Below are 26,891 nucleotides of genomic sequence, written 5' to 3' on the forward strand. Positions count from 1 at the left end.
GGCAGGTTTGACCTCCTTTAATACCCGGAGGTGCATTTTACTTGCACCTGGTTACTTTCATATGTGGCATTTTAGTTATTCATGTGTATAGATTATCTCCTTTATAAAATAGGAAAGTTCTAGAGGAAAGATTCAGGTTTCCAGAATCCTATATGTGCCATGCATCTAGCCAGGAGTATGCAAATAATAGGTGCAATAATAAATGCTCAGTGAACATTTCTTTCATAGAGCAAAAATCACTTTCTGATTGAACTCATATCAACTTTCAAGATGGTGTACTTCTGGTTTTCCCTGATTTTGCCAACTTTTCAATGCCCCACCAAATTGAATTACATCAGGCACCAAATGGTTCATGATATTTTCCCTCAAGTATGATTTATTTAACAATCATATACAATAGGAAATACAGAGAATTACAGCAGAATAAAAACACAAGAATTGTAGCTCGTCATGTTAAAAATTAAATAAAAGAGATACCAGCTAAATAAAAAGGCATATGAAATTGTTAGATATATGTTGAGTAGCTGAGGATACAAATGCAAAGCAGGCCATTTAAGGCTCAGCAGCCAAATTCATCCATCCCTCTCTTTAGGATGGATTCAACATTGATGTTGGCAGAAGGGATGGGCACTGGTACCCTCTGCTCTGACTTCCCGCTAATTAACATGAGTTAGTGCCTGTCTTAGAGAGAGAGAGGAAGGAAGGAATAAGGATGATACAAAGGAGAGCAGGAGAGAAGGGAGGGGAAGGAGCAAAAGAGGGAGTGAGGGAGGGAGATTAGGGGAAAAAAAGTGCATCAATAGCGTGACAACTCTTCTGAAGAGATGGAGCGAGTTTTCTCCACTCCCCTGGAAGTTCTGTCACAGCGCTTTATAAATTACATAACCTGGAAAATTAGGTTAAACCCCATATACAGAAAATAATGACTTCATTATATTCCTCTATTTTTTTAGTAATAGTCTATATATCTTAAAGTATTAATAGGAACAAAGTGGACATGTTTCTTATGACAATTAAGAAGCAGTGTTTCAATTTATTTCTCTGTTGAGAGACTCTATAGCTTTACTGAGAGACACCTGGCTCAAATAGGAACAATAGTAATTAGACTTCCCTGACAGTCATATTCTAATCTTAAATGCAGAATATTTTCTAGCTTGTAAATAGCTACCTTAAAAAAGACATTAAAAGCAGTAGTTGTAGTTTCTCCATAAATAGAAATAAGAAATCCATTGTAGGACAAAAAGTCACCATGATGTACATATCTATAAATTTCCCCCAACACATCATTATAGATCAATCTTTACTGCTTACATTTAAAATATCAATTGCATTATAATGTCTATGATACAATTCAATTATTTAGCTGTGTTCTACATATGCTTCAGGTGAAACAAAATCTAAGGAACTTATTCACAGAACATTTAAAAGCATCTTATACACAGTCTATGCACAAATATATCTTAAATTAAAATGCATACCTAATATGCATATAGAATATGGCTTACACATGAAAAGAGATCTAAGTTGTGAGTTATAAAATCCCACTACTTAGACTTAAAAGCTTGTGATTGCATCCATTTCTAAAATATTGCTTAGCATTGTGGAACCCAGGGAAGAAGCATGTGCAACGGAAAACTCATTAGGATGGACAACCCACCTTCACTTTATTCTTTAATTGATGGCTACCCTCAATTTTTTCCACCCAATTCTACCATTCACAAAGACAAATTTGTTTAGTCTCACAATCATTGAAGAGTTTGTACAGTGAAAAGTTACAACACCTACTTGTGCTTGACCTTTCTTGTCAGCTAATAACAAATAAAGGTAGCTCTTCAGTTTGGAGCAAAGGCAAGGCTCTGCACATGCTCAGGCAAAACATGACAAGGAAGCAGAGTCTCCAAGGGTTGCAGTTTGTTTCTGTGTGGTAAAATTATAAACTCACGTCAAATAACATTATCTGTACAGAAAAGTGTGGGATTCCATTTTCATAGACATTTTTGAATACACACACAGACACGCACGCACACACACTTCTTGTCACTTATCCCTTGGCCTGTGATATATTTTGTTACATCCTGATGGGATCAACACCCCAGAAGGCAAATTCCATTCTCAGTTCTAGTGTCTGTCTCCAACAATGGCTGGAGGTTCCTGTCATCTTGGATCGTAGGTAGTGTGTGACTTGCATTGTGATGACACCCATGTAGGTGATGCATTAGTGCTTTGAAATCACAGGGATGGATGCAGGCTGGTCCACTGCTTTCAGGGGCAGGTTTCACTATGGTTTCCCAGCTTGAGAGTTACAATGAAGAGTTCATCAGGTCACAGAGCCAGGGCTCTGATGCTCCATTGTTGTCATAGGACTTCAACCACAGCTTCTGAGCGGCCCCGGCTCTCACTTTGTTCCCATGTATTTAAAATAACAAGGACAATCTAAATAGCCTCAGAGCTGCAAAAATATTTTTCTATAATTTTGTTTTTGCTTTCCTTTTACTTAACATCTTGAAAAATTTACTGTAGTTACACCACTCTGTATAAAACAAAGCAAGAAAGTAAAATTTTAAAATGCCTCATCTTCTGCACATATATTGCATAGTTGCCTATGCAATAACTGGGTTCAAACTGATGAAAAATTAAAACTGTCCAACTTCTGTCTTAAAAATTTCTCTGGCTTGATTGAAGAAGGCCAAATTGTGGAGGAAGAGCAATGGCAGAAGCACTGGCCAAAATCTCTGGTAGCAACTTTGAGTGTATTTATTTGGTTAGAATTACTAGTTCAGAATTTATGTTCTTCTCTTATATGAGTCCATAAAATGGCCTGTTTCCCAGTGTGTGTTGAAAGAGGAGAATATAGGTTTGTGGAAAATTGAGGATTTAGGATATTTTAGTGCTGTTCTCATTATCCTGAAATAAAATCCAAATGAAAATGAAGATCATGTTTTAGTCATATATAGGCATCAATCACTGAATGGCAATTTCATGTTGGACTTTATGTAGCTTGTGAAAATAAGGGATTTGTCAGTAGATAATAGATATTCTTTATATCAGTTGGGATTCTTCCTGTCTCTTCTGTGTGTGCGTGCGTGCGTGCATGTGTGTGTATATGTATCTTTAAAGTTTGGATGGAGGATATGCAGAAAAAATGCTGTAGCTAATATGAGACAATATCTTTAAATTGTTTAATACAGAGCTGGTTTTTAAAATTTCCATCAACTTTGTGGCCTGATTTCTATTTACAATTCCTATGTAAAATAGTAATCACAGTCACTAACTCTGGAATTGTTGATAGGACTAAATGAGATAATACGTATGAGATGTTCATCACAGTGCCTGACACTGATAGTTGCTATTAATGAAACTATTATTATCAATTAAAGAGTCTTACAACTAACTCAAGAATACTGAGAAATGAATCATCTTAAAAGCTAATCACATTTTAACTGTGTCATATCTAAAACAACATTTAAGGAGCTACTGATAGTATCTCAAAGGCTTGACGTGGTACCTGCAGCATTTTCTCTTGTCCCTACCATCAAGGGACAAGATAGCAGGACTCATTTTTATATTTTTTTTAAGGAGATACTAAGACATCTCTACTATAAGAAACACATTCCTCCCTTCTAACTCCCTTCTAACTGCCTGCACCTTCTCTGTTGGTCCAAGACAATGGTTCTCAAATTTAGTGTACAGAAATAGCAATAGACTGAATTATTAAAAATTCGATTCCTAAGGCATCACTCCCAGAGTTGGTAATTTGGTAGATCAAAGGTGAGCCCTAGAAGCTGAATTTTTTTTTTTAAACATCTTTATTGGAGTATAATTGCTTTACAATGGTGTATTAGCTTCTGCTGTATAACAAAATGAATCAGCTATACATATACATATATCCCCATATCTCCTCCCTCTTGGGTCTCCCTCCCACCCTCCCTATCCCACCCCTCTAGGTGGACACAGAGCACCGAGCTGATCTCCCTGTGCTATGCAGCTGCTTCCCACTAGCTATCTATTTTACATTTGGTAGTGTATATATGTCCATGCCTCTCTCTCACTTCGTCCCAGCTTACCCTTCCCCCTCCCCGTGTCCTCAAGTCCATTCTCTACGTCTGCGTCTTTATTCCTATCCTGCCCCTGGGTTCTTCAGAACATTTTTTTTTTTAAGATTCCATATATATGTGTTAGCATACGGTATTTGTTTTTCTCTTTCTGACTTACTTCACTCTGTATGACAATCTCTAGGTCCATCCACCTCACTACAAATAACTCAATTTCGTTTCTTTTTATGGCTGAGTTATATTCCATTGTATATATGTGCCACATCTTCTTTATCCATTCATCTGTTGATGGACACTTAGGTTGTAGAAGCTGAATTTTTAAAAAGGGAATCATTGATGCAAATGTCCACGGATTTTAGCAAATATTGATGTTGTTTCATAATATGTACTTGCTTTGTTATTATCACTCAGTGTAAACATTCATATTTCCTACATGATGTAGAAAAGGAAATTGGTATAAAACATTCATATTTCTTTTATGGAATAGTGGAAGAAACCAGGATTAAACCTCCCCATAGGATATAGCTTATTATTTTTAAAGGACAAAAAGGCCTCAGTAAATATAATTTTTATGGATGAATAAGTCAAGAATCCTTTGAAAAGGTAAATTTAAAAGTTAAATATTTAAAGCTTACCTGTTAATGTTTTGCTCCAGAAAATAGAGATTTAAAAGAAGAATCCAGGAGGACATTTAAGTAAGATAACTTTGTTTCTAATGATATTCTACAAACCACCCACTTCAGAAATAAATTTCTCAACTAAAAAATAAAATTACCTCTCATGTTTAAAATGACAGAAGCCTTTAAGTTGTTTCAAACCTATGAATGTGTCTCAGCATGTTTTTCTTCGGCACTTACTAGATCTTCTGAGTTCTTATGAAGATCAGGCTCACCTAAAAAATAAGCAAACAAATAACAAATAAACAAAAACAAAATAGGTCTGAGAAAAAAACCTAATAAGGTCAGGAAACTAAAGCAATTAGGAAAGTGTTGAAGACTGGATTTTACAATGGATCTGTGGCATATTTCTCCAAAGATACCAGACATTTTCTTTTCAGCCTGTGGATTTATAGAGTATAACAAATCATCTTCTGGTGGTTATACAAATTTGTAAAGTTGCAATTTAATCTGGGAATACAGAAAGGAAACAGATGAAACATGTTTAAATCTGCATTAAATCAAACATAAAAATTATGCATGTTTTCCCCAAATATTTTTAATTGAAACAAATTCTTTTAAACAAACCCTCTGATGTTCAGTGTCTTTTACCACACATTGCTTAGTTGCTATGAATTTAAAACAAATGAGCATAAGAGAATGTAATGTTTAAGATAAGACATCATCTGCCAAAACAAACTATTGGAATTTATAATCTTAGAATCATTCAGCTTCTATATAAACCTTGAAAAAAATTAGCATGGAAAATGTTCCAACATTTCTAGAGAGGTTGCAGAGAATCTAACAAAAATAGAAACGTGAAGCAAAATGTACAGATAAAAGAGTCTTATTATATAAGAAGGTTAAAAAATGAGCAGAAATTAATTTTTGAGTCAATTACTCAAAATACCTTGATATTTCAGAAAACAGTCATATATGATAGAATGTTCTCTCTATCTGAAATTTGATTGAAAATATACTAAAAATTAAACTTTGCAGTTTGATTTTGAGATCATTTCTCCAACAATTACATAATTATAAAATTAGTGAACATATAGAACTTAGGGAGTATTATCACAAAGCAAAATTATTTTGTCCCTTACTTTCTCTTTAAAATATATTCAGTGGGAGAAACTTATCTTCTGTCCCAAGTTCAATCTTTCAGAGAGTATCAGGACTTTTCCAATCATTCTTAGATAATAAAAACATCGTGTGATAACATTAAAATGCCGGTGTCTTAGGTCTGGTCACGTATAACACACATCAATCTTAAAACAAAGATAAAATTTCTTCCCAACCTTGGGTTTGTTGCAGAGCTTAGAAAGGGTGGTGATGGGGGGAGGGCATGATTGATGTTTCTTTCACTTCTTGTTTGCCCTCCCTCAACTGGCTACCTTGGACTCCTGAGCTGGAGCAAGGGAGAGAAGAAGACTAAGAATAGCAGCAAAGTTCCTCTTTGACTAGTACTACTGTAGGATGGCTTTGCACTCACTAGACCAGGCAGGTGTTTAGAGCTGACTCTATTCTGTGAGCACATTCATGGGCTCTCCAGGGACCTCCTGCCAAGACCATGGCTGGAGACTTCGCACACCCTTGGTATGGACATATGAAACTCTGGTTCCTTTACAAGGTCCACAGCCCCTGGAAATTTGTTGGTACATCTCCAGCTTCTGTTTCCTGAGGTCCCGTCATGCTTACAAATATAGGTAGGTTACACTTGGTTCACATAGAACATTCACTAGGCCTTTATTCCTATAAATTACTTGAGAAAAGGCTGAAACCTATACAGCTTCCTCTCCTTTGGCTTATCTGTCACCTTCTAACCTTTTAGACCTCTCACATAAGAACTAGATTCCATTCCCAATATCCCCCTAACTTCAAGCTCTCCAAGGGTGAAGCTATCTTCCTTTGATCTGAGGTGAAGAGGGAAGCATTTCTACATCTTTCCCAATAGCAGAGAACTCATTAAAGAAATCTTCCTCACAAATCCTATTCTAACCATCAACAACCTGGCCCTTTCAATTGTTTGCATTGGGCGAAGGTTACAAGCATCCTATTATTGACTTTTGGATCGTCTGTGAAATTTCTGCTTCCCAGGTCAATTTGTTTCTGACATTTATCATCTAGTCTTGGCTTAAACTTCTGATTTAATATCGTGTTACTTATAACTAGATTATAACAGAACAAAATAGACTAGAATAGAACAGAACAGAACAGAGTGGAAAAAAATAGATTCAATTAGAAAGAAAGGAATATAAGTAATTAATTCTCTGTTTCTCAAAATTTTTGAGAATCTTTTACAATGGACAAAGGACACTGAGCTTTACCAATAATCGAATGCTCTTACTTCTAGTGGATAAAGAACTCACCAATAACAAAACAGTGGAAGAGGAGCAAAATAGCAAATGGTTAAAATGCAGCAATTACAAAAAACAAATCCCTAAATGTTACGTAGACTACATCCAAGAGTAATTCCATACATGCAATTAGAGAAGTAGCAATTTAAAACTATGACCAACTCAAGACAAGATTTTTGTAGCACTGGAAAAAAAATATATTCTTTGAAACTGTAAAATTCCAGGTGTTTTCAGGGGCAGGTACACAACATTGCCAATCAATCGCATGGCAGCCAGAATGCTTAGGAAAATACTGAATTAGCAAATTCAAATTCAAATCACATTACTTTTAGTTAATAAATCTTTAGTTGTAGAAGCCTTTACAACTAACTTGGATTACTTGGAAGTAACCCTTAGGCTTTCATAAAAAAGGGTTACTTGGAAGGGTTACTTGAAAGTAACGCTTAGGCTTTAACAAAAAAAGAAAGCCATATCATTCTGATATATCATTCTGACAGAAAAGAAGAACGGATTTGCATTTTTCAATTCATTACAGATCATCTTAGATAATCTTCACGACCCAAGAGTGGTTTGTGTAAAAGACCTTCTTGAGAAGCATCCCTATAATCCAAGGTTCCAAACATTTTTGAATCAGAGTCCCCTCTTTTAGTCTGATGAAACCTATGACCTCCTTAAAGTAAAATTCATAAATAAATGAAATGAAATACATGGGATTACAAGGAACTTCATTTTTATTAAAATACAATTATCAACATCTTAAAGTAATCCTTAACATGTTAAACAGTAATATATGTGCTTCTTTATCAATGAGTTAAATAACAAGGTCTAGCTGCAGGTCTGTCAGCTGAGTAATTTTGAAATAATAATATCAAATAATACTTCAAGGTATCCCCATGAATTTAAATATGTTATGAAAATATTGATGATTTCTATTGGTGACAAACACAAATACCCCAAATGTTACTCTGTGTATTTTTGCCTGCACATGAAGGAAATCCTAAATTTTAGTTAAAGGTTAGTAAAAAAATCACTCTCCAAGTGTACAGGCTCTATCTATATAACCTGGGTTAAAACCTTTGATCTAGCCTAACTTTATTTTATGGGTAAGAAACAGGCCCAGAATAATCAAGTGATTTCCTTCAGTGTAGATCACAAATAGATAACCTGAAGTAAAAATGATTGGCTTTTAAGTCACTATTATTTCAACAAGACCCATAGTGACCTAGGAATTTCATTTTACTGAAGAGATTTGCAAGTTCCCATACATAGGAAGCTACACCTTAGGAATGAATGCAATGGGTTTGTTCAAAGCAGGTGCATAGAAGCTTGGTTGATAGCCAGGGAAAAGGCAGTGAAAGTAGGGAAACTTGGATAATTCTGTTCATCTCAAAGAGCTTTTAGGTGTTCATCTAAATGTTGAAATTTGAAAAAAGTAATTTGTAAAATGATGGAAATATGGTTTTTGCTTTATAAACACAGTGTAAAATCAGAGGGGTGCAAGGAGGGGATAGAGGTCATAGGAGGGGCAGATCTACACAAATAAACAGAAATCCTTTAAATTTAGCTAATCTAAATCTTAGCCTGCAATTTGAGCTCACTATTATTATATTAGAATCATAGTATGTTAGCTTTGTAGATGATATAAATAATACTTGCAGGGAATAATGTAAGGCACACGATCAGCTGGGTATTAGAGACTCCAGCTGTCCAATTATGGTCTTGTTGAACTAGTATTTAAAAAATAATCTGCTAGGATAAATTATTATACAATTGAAAATATATCAGTAATAACACTTTGTGAACAACTGCTAGGTGGCGGGCACCATTTTAAGTGCTTCACTTATCTTAATTACCTGAATCTTCATGGCAAAGTGTAGAAACTGATACGTAGGTTAAGTCATCTGCCCAAGGTTTCAAGGCTGTCTAGTGGCTGAATCTCTCTGACAAAGTCCAACCAGAATCTTGCCCTCTAGCTTCACCATTTCCCAAACTACAATTATTTGCATACCATCTTCACCATTTCTGCCATATCTATATGCCATTTATTCTATTAGTTACTAATATTTTTCTTCACACAACTTTAAATCTATTCTCTTTTCAAAGATTAGTTTTGTCCTAAATAGTAATATCCAAGATATACGATTTGATGCGCTTGTTGTGTTTTCCTAACATGTAGAATTCATAATTAACAAAAAGATAATTTCTTCTATAAACACAATAATTGATTTAATTTAATGGTTTATATTTGCCCTCATACATTTCTCACTTATCTGACCCAACAATCCCTGCATGGAGTAGTAAAACTATCACCATAATTTCCATTTTAGAAATGAGGAACACACGATCAGAAGGAATGACTGACTACTCCAAGGCACCATGGCCTGGGAGAGTTTGGGAGACAGACCCCCATATTATCCCTTAAAAAATACTCCAGTTAATTTTCCATATTTAGTAGAAGCAGCAAATAGTGTTTGAAAAATACTTGGCAAAAATTGGTTTGTGTAGTCTTTTCAGCAGAAATACTAGTTCTGAGTTATACTGCATTATCATTTCTTCATAAGAAAAACATTACCTTTGCTATGTATAGCAGTATTTCCTCACACAGGCAGATCTGTCTAGGTTGATTCAGTTCTATTTTTGGTCCATTTGTGTAGCTTATGTTGCCAATAACTAGAAAGAATTGATGATCTAGGATTGAAAGTTATAGTCACTGGAGAAACGTAATGTCGGATAAATTGGAGCTTCTGATTCTAAACGGTGTTTTGACATCTGTATAATATGATTTGCCTTGTAGGTTGGGAATAAGAAATCTTCACATCAGGAGAAAATACTCTTCATTTAAATGCCTCTCGAGAGGAATCTGTTGTGTATTTTCTGCCTGAGAATAAATTTTGCTGTGTGCATGAAGGTAACAGTAAGCAAAGGAAGGAGTGAACACTAAATACCAAGAGAGATGAGAAGAAAAAAAGAGGTGAGGCTGCTGAAGAAAAATTCCACCTCTTTCCAAATGTGCTAGTTTCAACCCTGTAAAGTTAGAGGAAGTCATGCCTTATTTCATAAAGTGTTATATAAGATACAAATCAAGAAATGGCCAGATTATTTTTTGGTCAACTAAAGCAGTACAAAACACACCGATTCACATTAGCAATGTGAATGAATCCCAATACACATGTATTAAGCACCTAAAGATGTGGTGAGTTCTGCACAGAGATGATCAAAGGTGATCTGTGGAAAATGAATGCACGATCTCTATGTATATTCATCTGCCATTCTGTAACATTTCACTCCACTTGGGGAGCAAATAGCACATTAAACAGCCAGAAGTCTTAAAGTTCCATAGAAACTAGAGTTTAAACAATGAAGAGAGGTAGTGAGATGTCTTCTTAAAAGAGTTCAGTGTAAAACTGGGTCTATAGGATGTATGTGTTTTGGTGGCATGAGGATAGGAATATTCTCCTGATGAGGGGAGTGAGGAGGTGAGATGGAAGAGCGGAATGGAATATGAGCAAAGGCAGCAGATTGGAAAGAAAAAGATGCGCCAAGGAGGAAGTGAAGCCCAGTTGCAAAAACTTGACTCAGAGTTCCTGCCCACTGACTAAAGTAATGGTTTCTCCTTCAGTGTCATTCTTTTAGAGGAAAGCTCTCACACCTATTGAAATGCTCTTATTCTCAGATGGAATTTGTCTGATTGAATCACAGATCTTTTTTTAAGCAGTCTCTGGTGGCAGGGAGATGGTAAGAAAGTAAGGGCATTGATTGTCTTTGAAGGTAGGGAAGTTGGGAGGGTAGCAATGGAGAAAGAAGGTCTAGGGTAGTGAAATGAAGGCCCCTCAAATCATACTTTGTCTGCTGTAAAGAGTGGTGGGAATGGTTGTGGAAATTTTAAGATTTGGTTCTTAGAACCAATTTAACGTGAGTGGCAGTATGGGTCTTCTCTACTTTCTCAATCAGGGAAAAGATGGGATGAAAATTGAATCTGAGAAGTGCAGCAAAAATTCACATTTTCTTTATCTTTTATAAGCAAAAAAATACATAAAGAGTACTAATTTTAGGTAATCTAAACTAGTTTTAAAAGTTAAAACTTGGAAAAAAATTGTAAAATGATAGAAACACTTTGGCTTTGCTTTTAGTATTCTAGTTAATTGGGTTTTGTATTTAAAGCTAGATTAAGAAAAAAAAAGATTTCAATTGCTTTCAGTAAAAATGTTTAAGTATGTCAATATGTAAACCTACTTTTGTGCCTAAATGGAGAATACTGAACATAACTGAACTTGTTTTAATGATAGATAATCCTGCAAAAAACCTGAGGGTTATTGTTCTAAACATAAGCCATTAATTCTCACTCTCCTATACATGTAGAATAGAGTATCATTCATGTTTAGTGGCTCTAGGTAACTACTAAAAAGATCAATTCTTGATTTTACTGCTTTGTCACCAATTCTACTCAATTTGAAAGTTAAAAAAATAGTTGAAAGTTCTACTTTCAACGTGAGATTTTATAACATAATGCTACTACTATCAGAAAATTATTTCTCAAATTGCTCAATTTTAATAATGTCAGAAAGAAAAATCAATGAGGCATGTACATGATATATCTTCCCACTTATCCACAATCTCTGGCCTACAATTTTCCATAAGGTTCTGAGCTCTTGTGTTTTAAAATGGGTCCAAACATGGACGTGAAGAAGGTGTGATCAGATTTTAGACTGTAGATCTTTACATAAAACCTTTAAAAAGGATACAATACATAAACAACTTTAAATTTCAAAATCTTATTATAATCTGTCTACATGTATTTTAACATGAATATGCTGTTACATATTGATTTATTAAATCATAAGTGATCTGTTAGAAAGAATATAGATTAATGAGTAAAAATTGCAAAGTTTATTACTATTAATAATATTAGCAGCAACAGCAAAAACAGTAGTTAATATTAAGGGAATAGTTACCATGTGCCAAGAACTATGCCAGGTGCTTCTTATATTTTATCATTTAATCCTGCCAACAATTTCTATTGCCCGAGATCACACACCATCTAAGGAGCAGAGCTGAGCCTTCAACCTCAATGTACTAACCTGAATAGTTTGGTCACCTAGTACTAACACCCTGACCCAAAGGGGCAAGTTTCTATTGGATCTGAAAGAGTGAATGCATTTTGTGTTGCCTGGAGAAATGCAATTGCAAAGATTCAAGTTGAAAAAACATGGCATTTTTAATCTTCCTGTTCTGACAAGCTACTAAAATTCAAAATTCAGTTTTTCAGAGAAGAATGAGTAGTTTGATAGTAAGCAGCCCTCCCTACAAAACAAAACTCACTTTTTACTATTACTTCCTGTAGTAACACCTGCAGTAGGAGACAGGCTAAGAAAGACTCAAATCCCAAGACCCACACAGGCCTATACTCAGGAGGATTTCAAAGTGAAGGGCTGCAAGAAGGACCCAGATGTTCTCTTGCCATGTTCTCATACCGTGGAGAAGAAATAATAGAAATTTCTGACTCCAGGAATAATGAGAAGTTATTCAATTTAAAATCCAGCATAAATATATGACTGAGGTAAACATCTATGCTTAAAAAAATCAAAAGGTGTAAATGTGAAAACTCCACCATCATTTTTGTCTCGATGATTTCTGACTAGCCATCCTGCAATTCCATAGCCAACCAACCACTCTAGATCTTAGGGATCGCAAACTGCACGCACTGTTTACCTTGCATATTCATGCATAGCAAGAGCAATGAATTGTTTCTAATCTAAGACAGCAAACATCACAAATTACTAATTTTTTAGTGCTTATGATCAAATTCTTCAGTGGAGAGAGCACTTTTTTTTGGTATGAGTTTCCATCTAGGGAAGGTGAGAGAAGAAAGAATCAGGAAAGTATGTCTCCTTTGAATTTGTTCATCATTTTCCCCTTGGAGACAAAAACCACTTAAAATCTTCATCAAGTTGAATACATAATTTTCAGCAAGTAGGTACTTACTACAGAAAAAAGATTCATAAAATATTGGGGGCATGCATAATCTAAAATTCTAGGAGGCTTTAGATGTCCCTGATGATATTCTATACATATTGTTTGACAAATGCATAAACTAAATTGACTTGGTGATACCAAATTCCCAAACAATTAATTGTTTTGTCCATCTTATTCAGCTTTAGTCACCAAATCTTAGAGGGCTTAGTTGGTAACTACATTAATTAAGGTCTAAGAATCAGCCAAAATAGAAATCAATCTCACATAATCATCTATCCTTTAACCTGGAATGAGAAAGACTAGTGTTCTTACAAAATGCCTTCCATGCTATTTTTTCTCTCCTTTGTACATGTTCCTGTCTGACTTACGCTGGTTATGCTGAGGGGCTATTTTGAAGAAAGGTGTGGAGAGAGCCTTATTTACTTATAGTTATTGAAGTTAGTAGTGGAATAAATTGCTTCTCTTGGTCATGTATGCAATACTTGTATTACAGTACTCCTTTATAAATTGTAAATCCATGCTTTAAAATAAAAGCACTTTAAGCAATTAGTCACAAAGCACTTTACTAATCTACAACATTTAGCCAGGGTTGTGGGAGCAGTGCTATCTCTAATCTATAATGGCTAATACAACAGGATTATTCTCATGATGAACTCATTTAAAATAAATTGTAGGTGCTCTACTACCTCTACATCGAAGAAAACATCAAAACTATTGCCTTATTTTTGTTGAACTTCTTTTATTTGATGAGATTTCTATTTCTTACTGATGACTCTGGGTTTTCTGTAACCAACAGACCTGCACAGAAGCTTAGTCCAGATGGAAGGGTGATATGGAAACATAGACCCCTTCTGAAAGAATCCCATGTCCAGAGTAATGAGATAATATTATTGTGTGGGTTCTTGTGCTGAACTTCTCTCTTAACCTTCACAAAAGTTTCCTGATACAAATCACAATTAGTCCAAGTCTTCAAAGATCATTCACTACAAGTTGTTTTGCTAAAAATTAGCCTATCTTGGGTTTTGAAGAATGATATAGAAATAAAGTTTGAGCATCAGATTCTTGAAGGTTTTCATCATTTTCCCTAGAGGGCTTATATACTAACCCTCACCTGAAGAGATTTCTTGGATCACTTTTCCTTTCCCCTTCATTTTTCATAATTTCTTCGGAGGAATTAAATATATCTAAGAAAGGTCAAAGACTTCAGCTATAAACATTTTTTGCATGATTTCTGGGAATTTCCTAGATTCCTATAGTTAACAAGGGAAAATTATGTTATGCAAAGTATGAACAACAGTCCTAGAAGGAGTAAACTCAGAACTGAAAAGTTTGGGCTGTATAGAAGGTCTAAATCTAGGCATACTTTAGGGGATAATAACTACGATGGTAAAATATTCTTTTGGGAAAGAAGTGAATTGCCACAAACCAAATTTGCTGGATTAGCTAAAATTTCTTCTTTTTGAGAGCATTTAGGTCTACAGAATACTCTTTTTTAGAATTGTTCTCTTTTCCTAAAGGGTTCTATGCCAAGAAAAAGTAAAGGCAAGTATCTTAAGTGGCAGAGTCCTCAACAGAAAGTATTTAGATAAAGGTGGTTTATTTCAGCTCTATAAATTGGGTAACTCTACCAGCTATCCAGAATAAGCCAATTCCATTCCTTCATTCACTCATGCAGAAAACTGTATGGATCTGAGAGATATTTGGGAGATATACTCTATAGGCTATCTTGATGGATTAAGCTAAGAATGAAAGTTGATAGAAGAGTTACGATCAACTTACCGTACAGCAATTCATTCAGTTGATTGATGGAATTGATCCACTGCATATTTTCTCATGAGCATAAACTCATATCAACATTTTTATGAGCAGGTAGTGTTTTTCCACAGTATATTTCTTTAAGGAAGCCTTCTATAAGATCTCCATATAGTTTGGAGGCATATATGTGAGCGCAGGAGAATAATAAGAATTATAGTAGAAAACACTAAATTCTAAAAACTTGACATGTATTTACTCATTTAATTCTCACAGCAGCTATTTTTATGATCCTCACTTTAGAAATCAGCAAACTGAAACAGATTAAATAACTTGTTTGATTACATAGCAAATAAGTGATGGGAACAGGATCAAATAAAGTAGTCCACTTCCAGGGTTCTATAATCTATACTATGCAGCCTTCTTAGGTGTAATTTAATACCTGCTATGTTTTTCTGTCTTTCCTCAGTATAATTAGCTGCCTTATCTTTGAAATTACATCTGATTGGTAAATGATAGCCTTTTTTTTTTCTTTTTTTTCCTGAAGGCAGAGCCAGAGAGTAAGAATAAATAAACTTTGTGAAAATACATTCTTCAATATTAGACACCGGCCAGTCTCAGCTAATTAGTTATTGGGGTGTTCCTACTAGTCTAGTACCATAACCATTAGGTCAACTATTAGGGGATCACAGTAAAGAAGGGGTAGAAGAACAATTCTCAAAAAAATAAACTTTTCAGGAGGAAAATACCTTGGCTAACCTTAAACTGAATTATACATTGGACAAGTCATTCTCAAATCTCACATAAAACAATATATTAAGCCATTTTTCCCCTGCTGTTCACACTTACTAAAATATAGACATTTTTTCAAAGATATCTGTCCCTTAAAACTTTTATAAATCATTTTTTAATGGCAGAAAATTATTAAAGAATTTGCTCAGCAAGACAAATGATAGAATTAATATAAAAGATAAATTAAGTTTATGAAAGTCACATTACCTTTTTGGTGTTTTGGAAAGGGGACATCCAAAGTGAAAATGTATGGATAAACTTTATTGCAGAAATGAAAAAATTAGGGATTAGCTGCTCAAAGAAAATTTATTGACACTCACCATGTTAGTAAAGAGAAATGCTACAAAATGCCACTTAAACAGGTATTTGAAAACATAAAGATGCTGATGTTGTCATAGCAGCTGAGCCAGGTCAACCAAGGATTTTGTAGCTGTTACTTATGTGGTTTGCGACACCAATTAAACAATCTGCAGAAATGGATCACCTTTCTCTCACAGGGCCCCATAGATTTCCGGCAAGTAGACTGAAATCTCCAGGTCTTTTGGTCAAATTAGAGCTGTTACCATGCATGAGGTTTTACTTAAAGATGTTTACTGATCAGTTAACATTTCTGTGAACTGGTTTTTGCTTCTGAAAAAAAAGGTACTTATTTTAACAATCTAGAGAATAGGCTATAAAAAAAAGTTGTGAAAAACTAAATTGTAATCAGCATTTATAATCAGCCATGTTTGTAGGAATTATTGTGGTAAAATTATCAAGATAAATATAGTTGATACATTTTTCTTAATTTTTAATATATTTTATTTTGTTCCTGAAAACTTTTGTGAATTTTTTTATTCATCAGTGGTGATCCTGAGATGATTCCTCTTTTTTCTAATTCAATTTATTTTTTTCTGCATTTGAATTGTTGCCTAAAAAGCCTGGATTCCCGGGGAGCTCAATTCTAGTTGATTTCAACTAAAGTAGACACTCTCAGAATCTAATAGGGTGTATTTTTTTAAGTGAGGTATAATTTACATATATATTAGTTTATATATTAGTTTCGGGTATGTAACATAATAATTCAATATGTGTATACACTGCAAAATGATCACCAAAATAAGATGGATGGAGAGGAGCAGTAGAATCTTCTGGAAATAACTTCTTATATCCTGACTACCTCCAACTATGAATAAAATCTCAAAGTTGCCCCAAGATAAGTCAGCTTCAGAGACCACCTTCACTTCCAAGTTGAGTAAGGACCACCTCTTCCTTCCACTCATCTTCTTACCAGCCCAGATTTCTGCTTGTTGCAGTCCTCCCACCCTCGGGGAAAACATTTCTTCATCATCACTGAGCCGACCAATAATCACTAGGGAAAGCAAGCCTGCCTCTTCACATTCTTCCCAAGCTTTATTGTCCATGCAAATATAGGTGAGGAATTCACACACACTGGAGAAATATCATTTAAAATGCCCCTAAGTTCTGCAATTGTTACAAGTTCATCAACAAACAGTTCCAGCAAGCCTTCTGCTCTGGGATAGTTTGGAAAATGTAAATAAACGAACCAGTCACAAATAACTTCTAGAAGATGGTCTAGAAACTATCCAGAAGGTTACTGGCTTTGAATTCACGCAAACTAGGCACAAATCCCAGCCTTTTCAAAGACTGATTGTGTGAATTTAGAACAATAATTTAGCTTCATTGAGCCTCAGTTTTATCAGACTACAATTCTTCCCTTGTAGATTTGCTATAATAAATGTTTGTATAAATGACCAATGGGCAAATCAATAAATGCTGTAAAATTTCACTCCCAAATTCATAAGTTTTCAACATTTTAAAAGAATAATGTCTATAAGATATAACTTGAATATTTGAAAGCTCATAGGATCAGTTATGTTGGGATTAGACAGAAGGTTTGATAAAGCAATTATGCTAGTCTTGAGTAAGGTTTCAAAGAAATTTTTTCCTCTTTATGGGTTTGCTCCTAGCATGTTGCTATTTTCAGTGTATTACATGAAACTGTGAAAAGAAATAAGAAAGATTCATTTGTAGCACATGTGCAAACCTTTGATTTGGGTGGCTTACTTACCTCCCCTAGACCTCAGTTTTCACAGTGGTAAATGGTGATAATACCTACATCATAAAGTTGTTTGGCTAATTAAATAGGATAATGACTGTGACAGAACCCAGCACATTGCCTGGCAAATAAATATGTACTTAGTGGAATATGAATTTGCATTCTGTTTAGCATTAATACCAACATAATTACAAAAATCACTTATTATACGTAATACACAATACTGCATTTTAAGATAGTTCAAATACAAATAACAACATATAAGATTTAATTAGTGAACTTATCACAATCTATTAAAATGTTATGCTAATTATAATGTAAATTTGATCTTTTAAAATTTTAATGCTTTTCATCAATTTTAAACGTTTCCTTTACTTCTGGTGGGAAAGACTTCCAGTTTAGTTTTTTTATTTTTGAAGCAGTGATACAAGACCTATTTTTAGAAAACTTTTGTTTCCTTTTGAGAAAATCTATAAGGTTTTCTATCGATAAATGATTTTAAATAAATCTGTTTGACTATATTATTATGTATTCAATAATTTCAAATAAATTATGTTAAAAATAAGAAAGCATCTATCTTATCAGTAACTCAGATGATGATTTTCTTATTACAAAGGTAGGTTGTAGGTTCAGTGATGAAGTTTTTAAAAAATATCCTGATGGTAGTAGAAAATTAAAATTTTTATAAGAATTTTAATGAAGGTGAAAATAATAACCAAACCATGATCATTCCAGAGATTCCAAAGCATGCTTGAACAACTGTAGATATCATTTTAGGCCAATTGTTAGGCTTTTGTTTTGTTGAATGGATTAAATTTGAGGCCAGAACTAAACTGCTCTGTGCAACTGAGGGGATTTTAGAGGCAGAGAGAGGAAAGAGAGGAGAGATCTGAAGTCAAGAGAAATGAAAGATTAGAGGTTTTGGAGCGAGAACAGAGGTGAGTGGTGACAAATGATGATTTAAATTTTGCTCTGCAGCATAATGTTAAGACAATAAATCTTCCAATGTACTTGGAACTGAGTTTATTATTGGGGGAAACTGACAAAGTCATGAACCTAGCTGAGTGTGAGCTATGTGAAGGACTCAGTCAAATTCTGGGTACAAAGTCTGGTTACACTTGCTGGAGGAGAGTAGGACCTGAGAGGGAGAACTGTCTCAAAGAGCTGTTCCCTACCTCATGCCCCAACTCTTCAGTCTTCCTCTGCCCCCATCATCTCTGCTCAACAGTGCAGCATTCTGTCCACAACTCGCTTCCCCATTGCCAGCTCCTCCACTCCTCAAATATCCACTGTCACACTCCTTACCCCAGAGTTTTCAGAGGCGACAAAAGTCCTGTGAGCTCTTATACTTATTTATTGCAGTTTATTGAAAAGTAGAATTAGAGCTAGGGACCAGGTTTTGGGTGCCTGAAAATGTAGCAAGTGCAGGCATTGAAGAAAGCGAGGAGCTTTGGGGGAATGTCCCCCCACATTTAGTTTTCTCTTTTGCCATTTATCTGTAGATTTATTTTAGATCTTTTAGCTAACAGAGAAAAATATGGTACAATATAGTGGCTAATACCATTTCATTTATATGAATTCACCATTAAAATGAGACTTCCCTAGAATCAAGTCAACTCTTCCCTACTCAACAGTGACAGAACTCTTACCCAGCCATGAGCAGGAACCATCAAAGATCTAAAGCTGAACATCCCATGAGTTCAGCTCTCAAAAAAATCTACAGGCATTTGTTTTGCACACAGTAGGCCTCTGTAAATATTTTTGGAATGACCTCATTAGTAGTTCTCAATATTTTGTCAGACTCTGTAGTTTTAGCATGTGTAGCACATTCTGATTGTAATATCTCATCATATGCAGTGGTTCTCATTGGGTGGAGGAGGGTGCACATCTCCAAAGGGAAATGTCAGAATCTTAAGGCATGTGTAATTGGAATCATATTCTAAATCTCCCCCAATCCCACTCCTATACCAACACTGATTTTGGTACACCCCTTGTGAATACATTTTTCTCTTCCCATTCTGGGACTTGCAAGGCAGAACGTAAGTATTCCAACTGCAGTACGAATAAGATGGCTATGCTTATTATGTAAGTGATAGGCTTCTTGGAGAAGGCATTTTAATGAAGTTTTGGAAGATAGGTAGGATTTTAGTAAGCAAAGTGCAGGAGGGGGTGCAAAAAGTGCATTCCATGAGGAGGAAAGAACAAGGATAAAGGTAGAGAGAAAGTCCACTGACTTTTCCAGGAGAAGGCAAATGTTCCAGGGTAGGAACATGTGACCCAACACAGATATTTTAAGGGACAGCATCATCAAGGTACGTACTTCTGTTTTCTGAGTACAGCTTGCCAGGGTGAAGCTGGCTCAGATCCTAATCTGTACTTGGCTTGTCTTGACCATGAGCTGATCAAATTTCCTGCTCTCCCTTTCATGTCCTCTGCATTCATTTAAATGCACAAAAGTGTTCTATTTTTGACCTACTTCTGTGAACTGGAGATAAGCCATGCAGAACTTTTAAAAAATAAAGTAGTCCCGATGATGCTAATATGCTGACAGGGTTGAAAACTATTGAGTAATACCTTTACAATAAATGAGCGAGTGAATGAATGAATAACACACAAGCACGTACTCATTGTGTGAACTGTCACTTAAGCTCTTCTAGGGTTAAGCGACTTTGGTGGATGCCACCTCTTAGAACTTTATAACTCTGATCTTCCAAATGTTCCATTCCATCAAATGCATATTTCTGCTCTACTGCACTAATAATATAATGTAGATTGCTAGCTGAAGAGATTAAATTAGAAATAGGAACAATACAATAAATATATAATAGAATATATAATTTAATTTACTAATAATTTAAAATATGATTTAAAAATTAGTATCAAGATCTCATTTAAACTGTTAAATTACATTTTTGAACCATAATTAGAAAATGAGTGAGCTCTAGTTTTTATCTCTGAAAGGCTTTGCTTCTCTGTTTGATTACTTGTCTCTTCTGAAATATAAAAGTATGCAAATATTTTCTCAAAAATATGCTTAAGATTCACAGTCCTGGGAGTTTAGGAGTTGTAACATAAAATGCATTATGTTTGGGGACTTCCCTGGTGGCACAGTGGTTAAGAGTCCACCTGCCAATGCAGGGGACATGGGTTCGATCCCTGTGCGGGAAGATCCCACATGCCACGGAGCAGCTGGGCCCATGCGCCACAACTACTGAGCCTGTGCTCTAGAGCCTGTGAGCCACGACTACTGAGCCCATGCGCCAGGACTACTGAAGCCCGCATGCCTGGAGCCCGTGCTCCACAACAGGAGAAGCCACGCAATGAGAAGCCTGCTCATGGCAACGAAGAGTGGCCCCTGCTTGCTGCAACTAGAGAGAGCCTGCGTGCAGCAACAAAAGAGCCAACACAACCAAAAAAATAAAAATAAATAAATAAATAAATGCATTATGTTTTATTAAAAGATAATGGAAAGGAGTAACTGAAATATTTTGTGAACAAATATTTATAAACATAACCTTTTAAAGTAATTCAATACAAAGTAACATGGCATGTTTTTGTTCTTTTCAAAAAATCTATTTTTATTTTCTCTAAGCAATAGACGTAAGAGTGAGGTGCACTATTAGGGACTAACAGGGATTGCTGCCAAATAAAGCAAAAAAAGTCTAGCAAAGCTCTAGGAGATCAGAGTGCAGAGTGATACAGGTCTGTGGGAGTGAAAGTACTGCTGTGTAACTGGTTTGGGTGTGATGCTTGGGCTAAAAATTTATTCTTCCCGAGCAGTTTATCATCTATCAGCTCTAAAGATGATTTACTGAGGAAGCCTCTCTAAGTGTCCTAAAGGTTTTGGGAATAGAGTCTGAAGCCCCTCAGCCTTGTTTCCTGATGACGCCCAAGGACACAGATCCAGGTTTCCCCCAGAGAAGCAAAGGAGGAAGAGAAGGGTGGCATTCAGATGGGATTACTCCTGATGGCTCCAGTGGTAACTCTCTCACACCATGTTGAAACCGAAAGGAAGAATCAGCCCGATTTAAATAGTGGAACTTTCAAAATGGACAGGACAATCTGTGGGAGTCAGTGTGTGTGTGTGTGTGTGTGTGTGTGTGTGACAACAGTTTCTTGCATTTGTCCCTAAAGTTCCCTAAGTTAAACATTGAGTGAAAATGAGAATAAATTGGCTGTTTGTTATAGCACTCAATTTTTAAAAGAGGCCTTTAGGATCCTGTAAGTATGTTCTTGGAAAAAAATAGTTTAACTGAATTCAAATTCCTAAACATGTCTTAAGATTGCCCTGGACCTTGGTAGAAAACAGAGAAGGTTGTCTCGGTTTTTTTTTATTTTTTGTTTTTAAAACAGATTTCTCTATGATCAAAAATGTCAGTTTCCCTCTGAAACATTTTTAAAAATATTAACCACGCTGAAAAACCTCAAAGAACTTAAAGTTATTTCAATTTGTATTACATGATTCAGTTAGTTTTAAATCATTCAAATTAAAAGAAAAATGAACTTCCAATCTTTTTTTTCTTGCAAAGTAGTGAAAAACACTTGATAAATGTTAATTGAGTAATATTGTTTTAAATAAAGTCAATTTAACAATCACACTTTATTTTTAATTTCTCTTCTGAAACAACTGCAAAAGCTGTTTGTCTTGTTGAGCTGATGCTGTGAACTGTTACCTTCTCTGGTTTTGTTCCCACTGGTCACCATGGTCCATGCCCATTCAGACAAGTAGACATAGATATTATTAGTGAAGTACCCAGAAACAATGCATACACTCTTAGTCTTCAGATTCATAAGCCACATCCATCAATGGGACAAAGTTTCTTGGAAAATACTTAGTCAAGTTCTATACTTCCCCTCTCATACCTCCAGAAGATATCTAGGTTTCCCATTTCCTGGATATGGACTGAGGTTTTTACCAAGAGTAGCAAGAAGGATAAGGGTAGCCTTCAGAATGGAGGTGGCAAAGGTCTGACTCATTGTTCCAGTGGCAATTTTTTCCATTCCTATGGAACCAGAGGAAGATGGGAGAGAGAAGAGAGTTGGAAGATACAAGAGAGCTAGAAACTTACAGCCTCTGAGACAGGACCCTGGGTTTAGCCAGATCTGTCACATTTTGGGTTATTTCTAAGTGGGAAAGTATGAAAGATTTTAGAGATAAATTCAGGGATCTAGGAGTAGAGGAGACCTTGTCTCCTCAGAATTCCCATATCTGGAATTCTGAAAGGTGGCAGCAAGGTAGGTGCTCTCAGGTAAGGACTAGAGTAGAGGTGGCTATATGGAAGGTCAGGGTAAAGAGCCTGGGAGAACCCTGCAGTCTTCAGTCATATGTAAGGAAGAGCAGCCTGTTCTCAGGCCCTGAGAAGCATCAAGAGGAAAGAAGAATGAGAGAGAGTAAGCAGGCTGGGGAGAGCAAAGGTTTGACAGCCTATAGTGGTAGAAACAAGGGGTCCCGTGTCAGAAGCAGAAGCTGATAATAGCCAGAAGCAGATGGGAGGGTATAGGTCTGGGAAGATGAGAGGGAGAGTGTCCAGAAGTCAAACAAGGACTGGTACTTATCCCAAATGCATAACACCTCATTAGTCCCTGGGGACTTTGATGTTGTCTAAAGAAGAAGGAAAAGGAGGTTAAAAAATCCTAATTTTTCCTCCCCAGTATCCTAAATTGACCAGGCTTACTCTGATTCAATTAAAACATTTGACTGATAAGCTTATGCTTTCTACAAACATGTAACAAAGGGGACTTCAGTTGGAAACTATGTTTGGTCGCAGAAAAATAATGGAAGTTACATTATCTGTGCACCTGATTTGTGGCCTAAGAAATAGTATAGTTATACACTACTTGAAAACTTAAATACTTAATAGTTTTTAAAAATCTACACAGTATTTGGATACATTTTCTTCTGTCTCATGTTTTCTGTCAGGATCCAAGAAAAAAATCTCTGCTGAAATAGACAACAGCTATTTAGGTCATCATGGATAATTCTCAAAAAACATGGCATTGAGTGGAAAGCTAAACATAAATGAATATATATGACATGATTCCATTTTCACCAAGTTTTAAAATAAGCAAAACTAAGCTATATATTGTTTAAGGTTATACAAAGGTATAATTATCACAAAATTCAGGGTAGTGATTAGACCATGAAAGGAAGAGAAGGAAAGAAATGATTAGAGAAGGACGTATAGAACTACTAAGGCATGGCACAATATTCTATTTCTTGGCCTAGATGGTAGGTTTCCTCCCTCCCTCCCTTTCTCTTTTGTTCCTTCTTCCTTTCCTCTGTTCCTCCCTCCTTCCCTCTCTCCCTCTCTCCCCCTCTGTCTCTCCTATTTTTTTTTTCAACATATAATTGTTTGAATTTCGAATTCGTGACAGTCACTGTTGTAGGAGCTTGGAATACATCAGTGATCAAAACAAACATCCTTGTTCTCATGAACCTTATTTTTAATGGGGTAAGAGAGACAATAAAAATTAAGGCTAATAAGGCAATTATTTATAGACTAGAGAGTGTTGTGTTATGGGGAAATAGTTGGTGGGGGTTATCGGGGGCAAGGGAGGAACATGGGTGGAATTTGAAAATTTTTTCCAGGGGAGGAGTCATTCATTGACAAGGTGACAGCTGAAGCTGACTTGAAAGCAGAGAGGGAGGCAGCTATGTTGTATTTGGGGGAGGGGCGTTTCTAACAATGATGCTGGTACAAAGCTCTTAAAGCAGAAAGGTATCTGACATGTTGTAAGACAGGAAACAAAAGAACAGTGTGGAGGTCAGTGTGTCTGGAGTAAGGCAAGAGGGTGAGGAGAAGAGAAATGCAAATTGACTCAGCAAGATAAGGGAGGTGAGGGTGGATCTCAGAAAGCTTTATGGGCAGCAGTATGTTGCACCAAGATCCAATTGTTACATTTCAGAAATTTTACAAACTATTTGTTAAAACTACTTCTTAAAAGTAAAATTATATAAACTTACAATTAAATAAACTGTATTCAAAACAAAGGTGATAAATACTCAGAACTCATCATTGCCTAATTATTTTGATACATTTTACTATTATCTATGTTGCAAGGTTATTTCTACCATATCTGTGTACTGCAAATATATAACATGCACCTTTTCCCAGCTCCATGTTTAGAGAAATTATATGGATAGCTTGAAACTGGCCATGGTGGGAATATTCACACCATGGATATCATCGAACTTTTTGAATCGGGGCTCAAATTATTGTTTTATTGCTGTCTAAAATGGTGGAGATAATGATAAAAATAGAGATTGAATTTAAAACTGTGTCATGTCTATAGCTGCTACATTATAAATAGCACAAAAATTGAGGGAATTTTCTTCCAGTATTCAAATGCCATTATCCAATTAAATGACCAAGAAATCATTTGCATCTTTGATGAACAAGTGAAGTTGATATATGCCTTCCATGTTTTCTAAGTTCTGACATATATTTCTGTACTTTCATCTTACTCCTTGATAGAAATGAAAATATCAGTCTGAATGACACCCATTTGTCTGTTGCAACCATAAGTCGACAATGGACACAAGAGTTTGTCAAAAATCAGTGAAAGCATTCTGTGATAATCAATTAGCTGTATAGAATTTATAATAGACTATTGTATATTTTATTATTACTTATAAATTATGTGCTACACATTCTTTATATTAATAAACCTGTATAATAATAATAAACCTGTATATATATGTACATATATATACATATATATGTGTGTGTATATATACATACTTTTTTTGAGCTAGTTGTTAAACTTTGCCAGCATACTACTGCTTGTAGGCCACTATAATGATTGTCTATTATAAGAATGTATACTTTGTTATTTACTTATAAATAGCGCGTATATGTTTTTATGTATTCCTTTTCAGTATGCTATATTTCACAATTAAAAAAAACCTAAAAAACTAAATAACTTTAAAAATCCTATGTAAACACTAAGGAAATTGAATCAGCAGATAAAAATTATCCCACAAATAAAACACTAGGCTTAATGGTTTTTAAAGGTAGTTCTACCAATTTCACATAAGCTCAAGAATTTTAAAACTCCAACTCATTTTATGAGGCTAGTATAACCTCAATACTAAAACTAGACAAGGTCAGTATGAGAAAGAAAAATAACAGTTAATCTCACCCACAAATATAAATTTTATAATGCCAGCCAAAGTAATATATACACTTTTACAAAGTTAATACCTAACAATTAAGTTGGGTTTATCCAAGGAATACAAGATAGTTCAACATTAGAAAATCTATTAATATAATTCACTGTATGAACGAATTAAAAAGAAAAATCATGTGAATTATTTTAAAAAGCTACAGAAAAGACATTTGTTAAAACTAAACATTTTATTTTAAATTTATTTTCTTAATATTGATGGGAATGTAATTAACTTCATAAAGAGCAGATCAAAGGAAGTAAGAAATATCACACTTATGCTGAAACATTAAGCATCTTCCCTTTAAATTCAGAGACAAGCTGAATGCCATTTTCACTTCCATTTCAGATCATTCTGGATAAACTTGCTAGTGCAGTTGACTCAAGAAAAACAATTATAAAAGATATACATCTGGGAAAGAAAAAAACTGTCATTATTTGCAGAAGATAAGTATTCAAAGGCAAATTGTATTTCTATACACCTGCAAGAAATACTCATTCACAAAATCAATGAAAAATATTAAATACTGATGGAAAATCCAACAAAATATATTCAGAAATTTAAAATATGGTTTTGTTGGGCTTCCCTGGTGGCGCAGTGGTTGAGAATCTGCCTGCCAATGCAGGGGACACGGGTTCGAGCCCTGGTCTGGGAAGATCCCACATGCCGCAGAGCAACTAGGCCCGTGAGCCACAACTACTGAGCCTGCGTGTCTGGAGCCTGTGCTCCGCAACAAGAGAGGCCGCGATAGTGAGAGGCCTGCGCACCGCGATGAAGAGTGGCCCCTGCTCGCCGCAACTAGAGAAAGCCCTCGCACAGAAACGAAGACCCAACACAGCCAAAAATAAGTAAATAAATTAATTAATTAAAAAAATATATATAGTTTTGTTAATTATAAATATTAAGTGATTACATAATATATTATATGCTTAGTATGGTGCCTAACATCTAATATCACTAACAAATATTTTCCATCATCATTACTATTGTTATTATTATCAAAGAAAAATGAGCTTTCTGAGAAACATGAAAGAAGACATAGTAATGATAAGATATATATGAATAAGATGACTCAATACCATA

At 35.2% G+C, this 26,891-nt stretch overlaps 1 protein-coding gene across 3 annotated transcripts in view; it reads right to left on the reverse strand.

Annotated features, from left to right (window-relative positions):
• Nucleotides 1–424: 424 nt before the first annotated feature.
• PDE1A (phosphodiesterase 1A) overlaps nucleotides 425–26,891 on the reverse strand; it is a 358,722-nt gene continuing 332,255 nt past the window's right edge. For all 3 annotated transcript variants that reach the window (XM_036859052.1, XM_036859050.1, XM_036859051.1), the window contains 2 exons: nucleotides 4,828–4,944; nucleotides 425–2,904 (listed from right to left, as the gene is read on the reverse strand). In XM_036859052.1, the coding sequence (XP_036714947.1) occupies nucleotides 4,871–4,944 (74 nt within the window). In that variant the 3' untranslated portion in view covers nucleotides 425–2,904; nucleotides 4,828–4,870. The remainder of the gene's footprint in view (nucleotides 2,905–4,827; nucleotides 4,945–26,891) is intronic.

Source organism: Balaenoptera musculus, chromosome 7 (genome assembly GCF_009873245.2).
Source record: "Balaenoptera musculus isolate JJ_BM4_2016_0621 chromosome 7, mBalMus1.pri.v3, whole genome shotgun sequence".
In the NCBI taxonomy this organism is placed as follows: domain Eukaryota; kingdom Metazoa; phylum Chordata; class Mammalia; order Artiodactyla; family Balaenopteridae; genus Balaenoptera; species Balaenoptera musculus.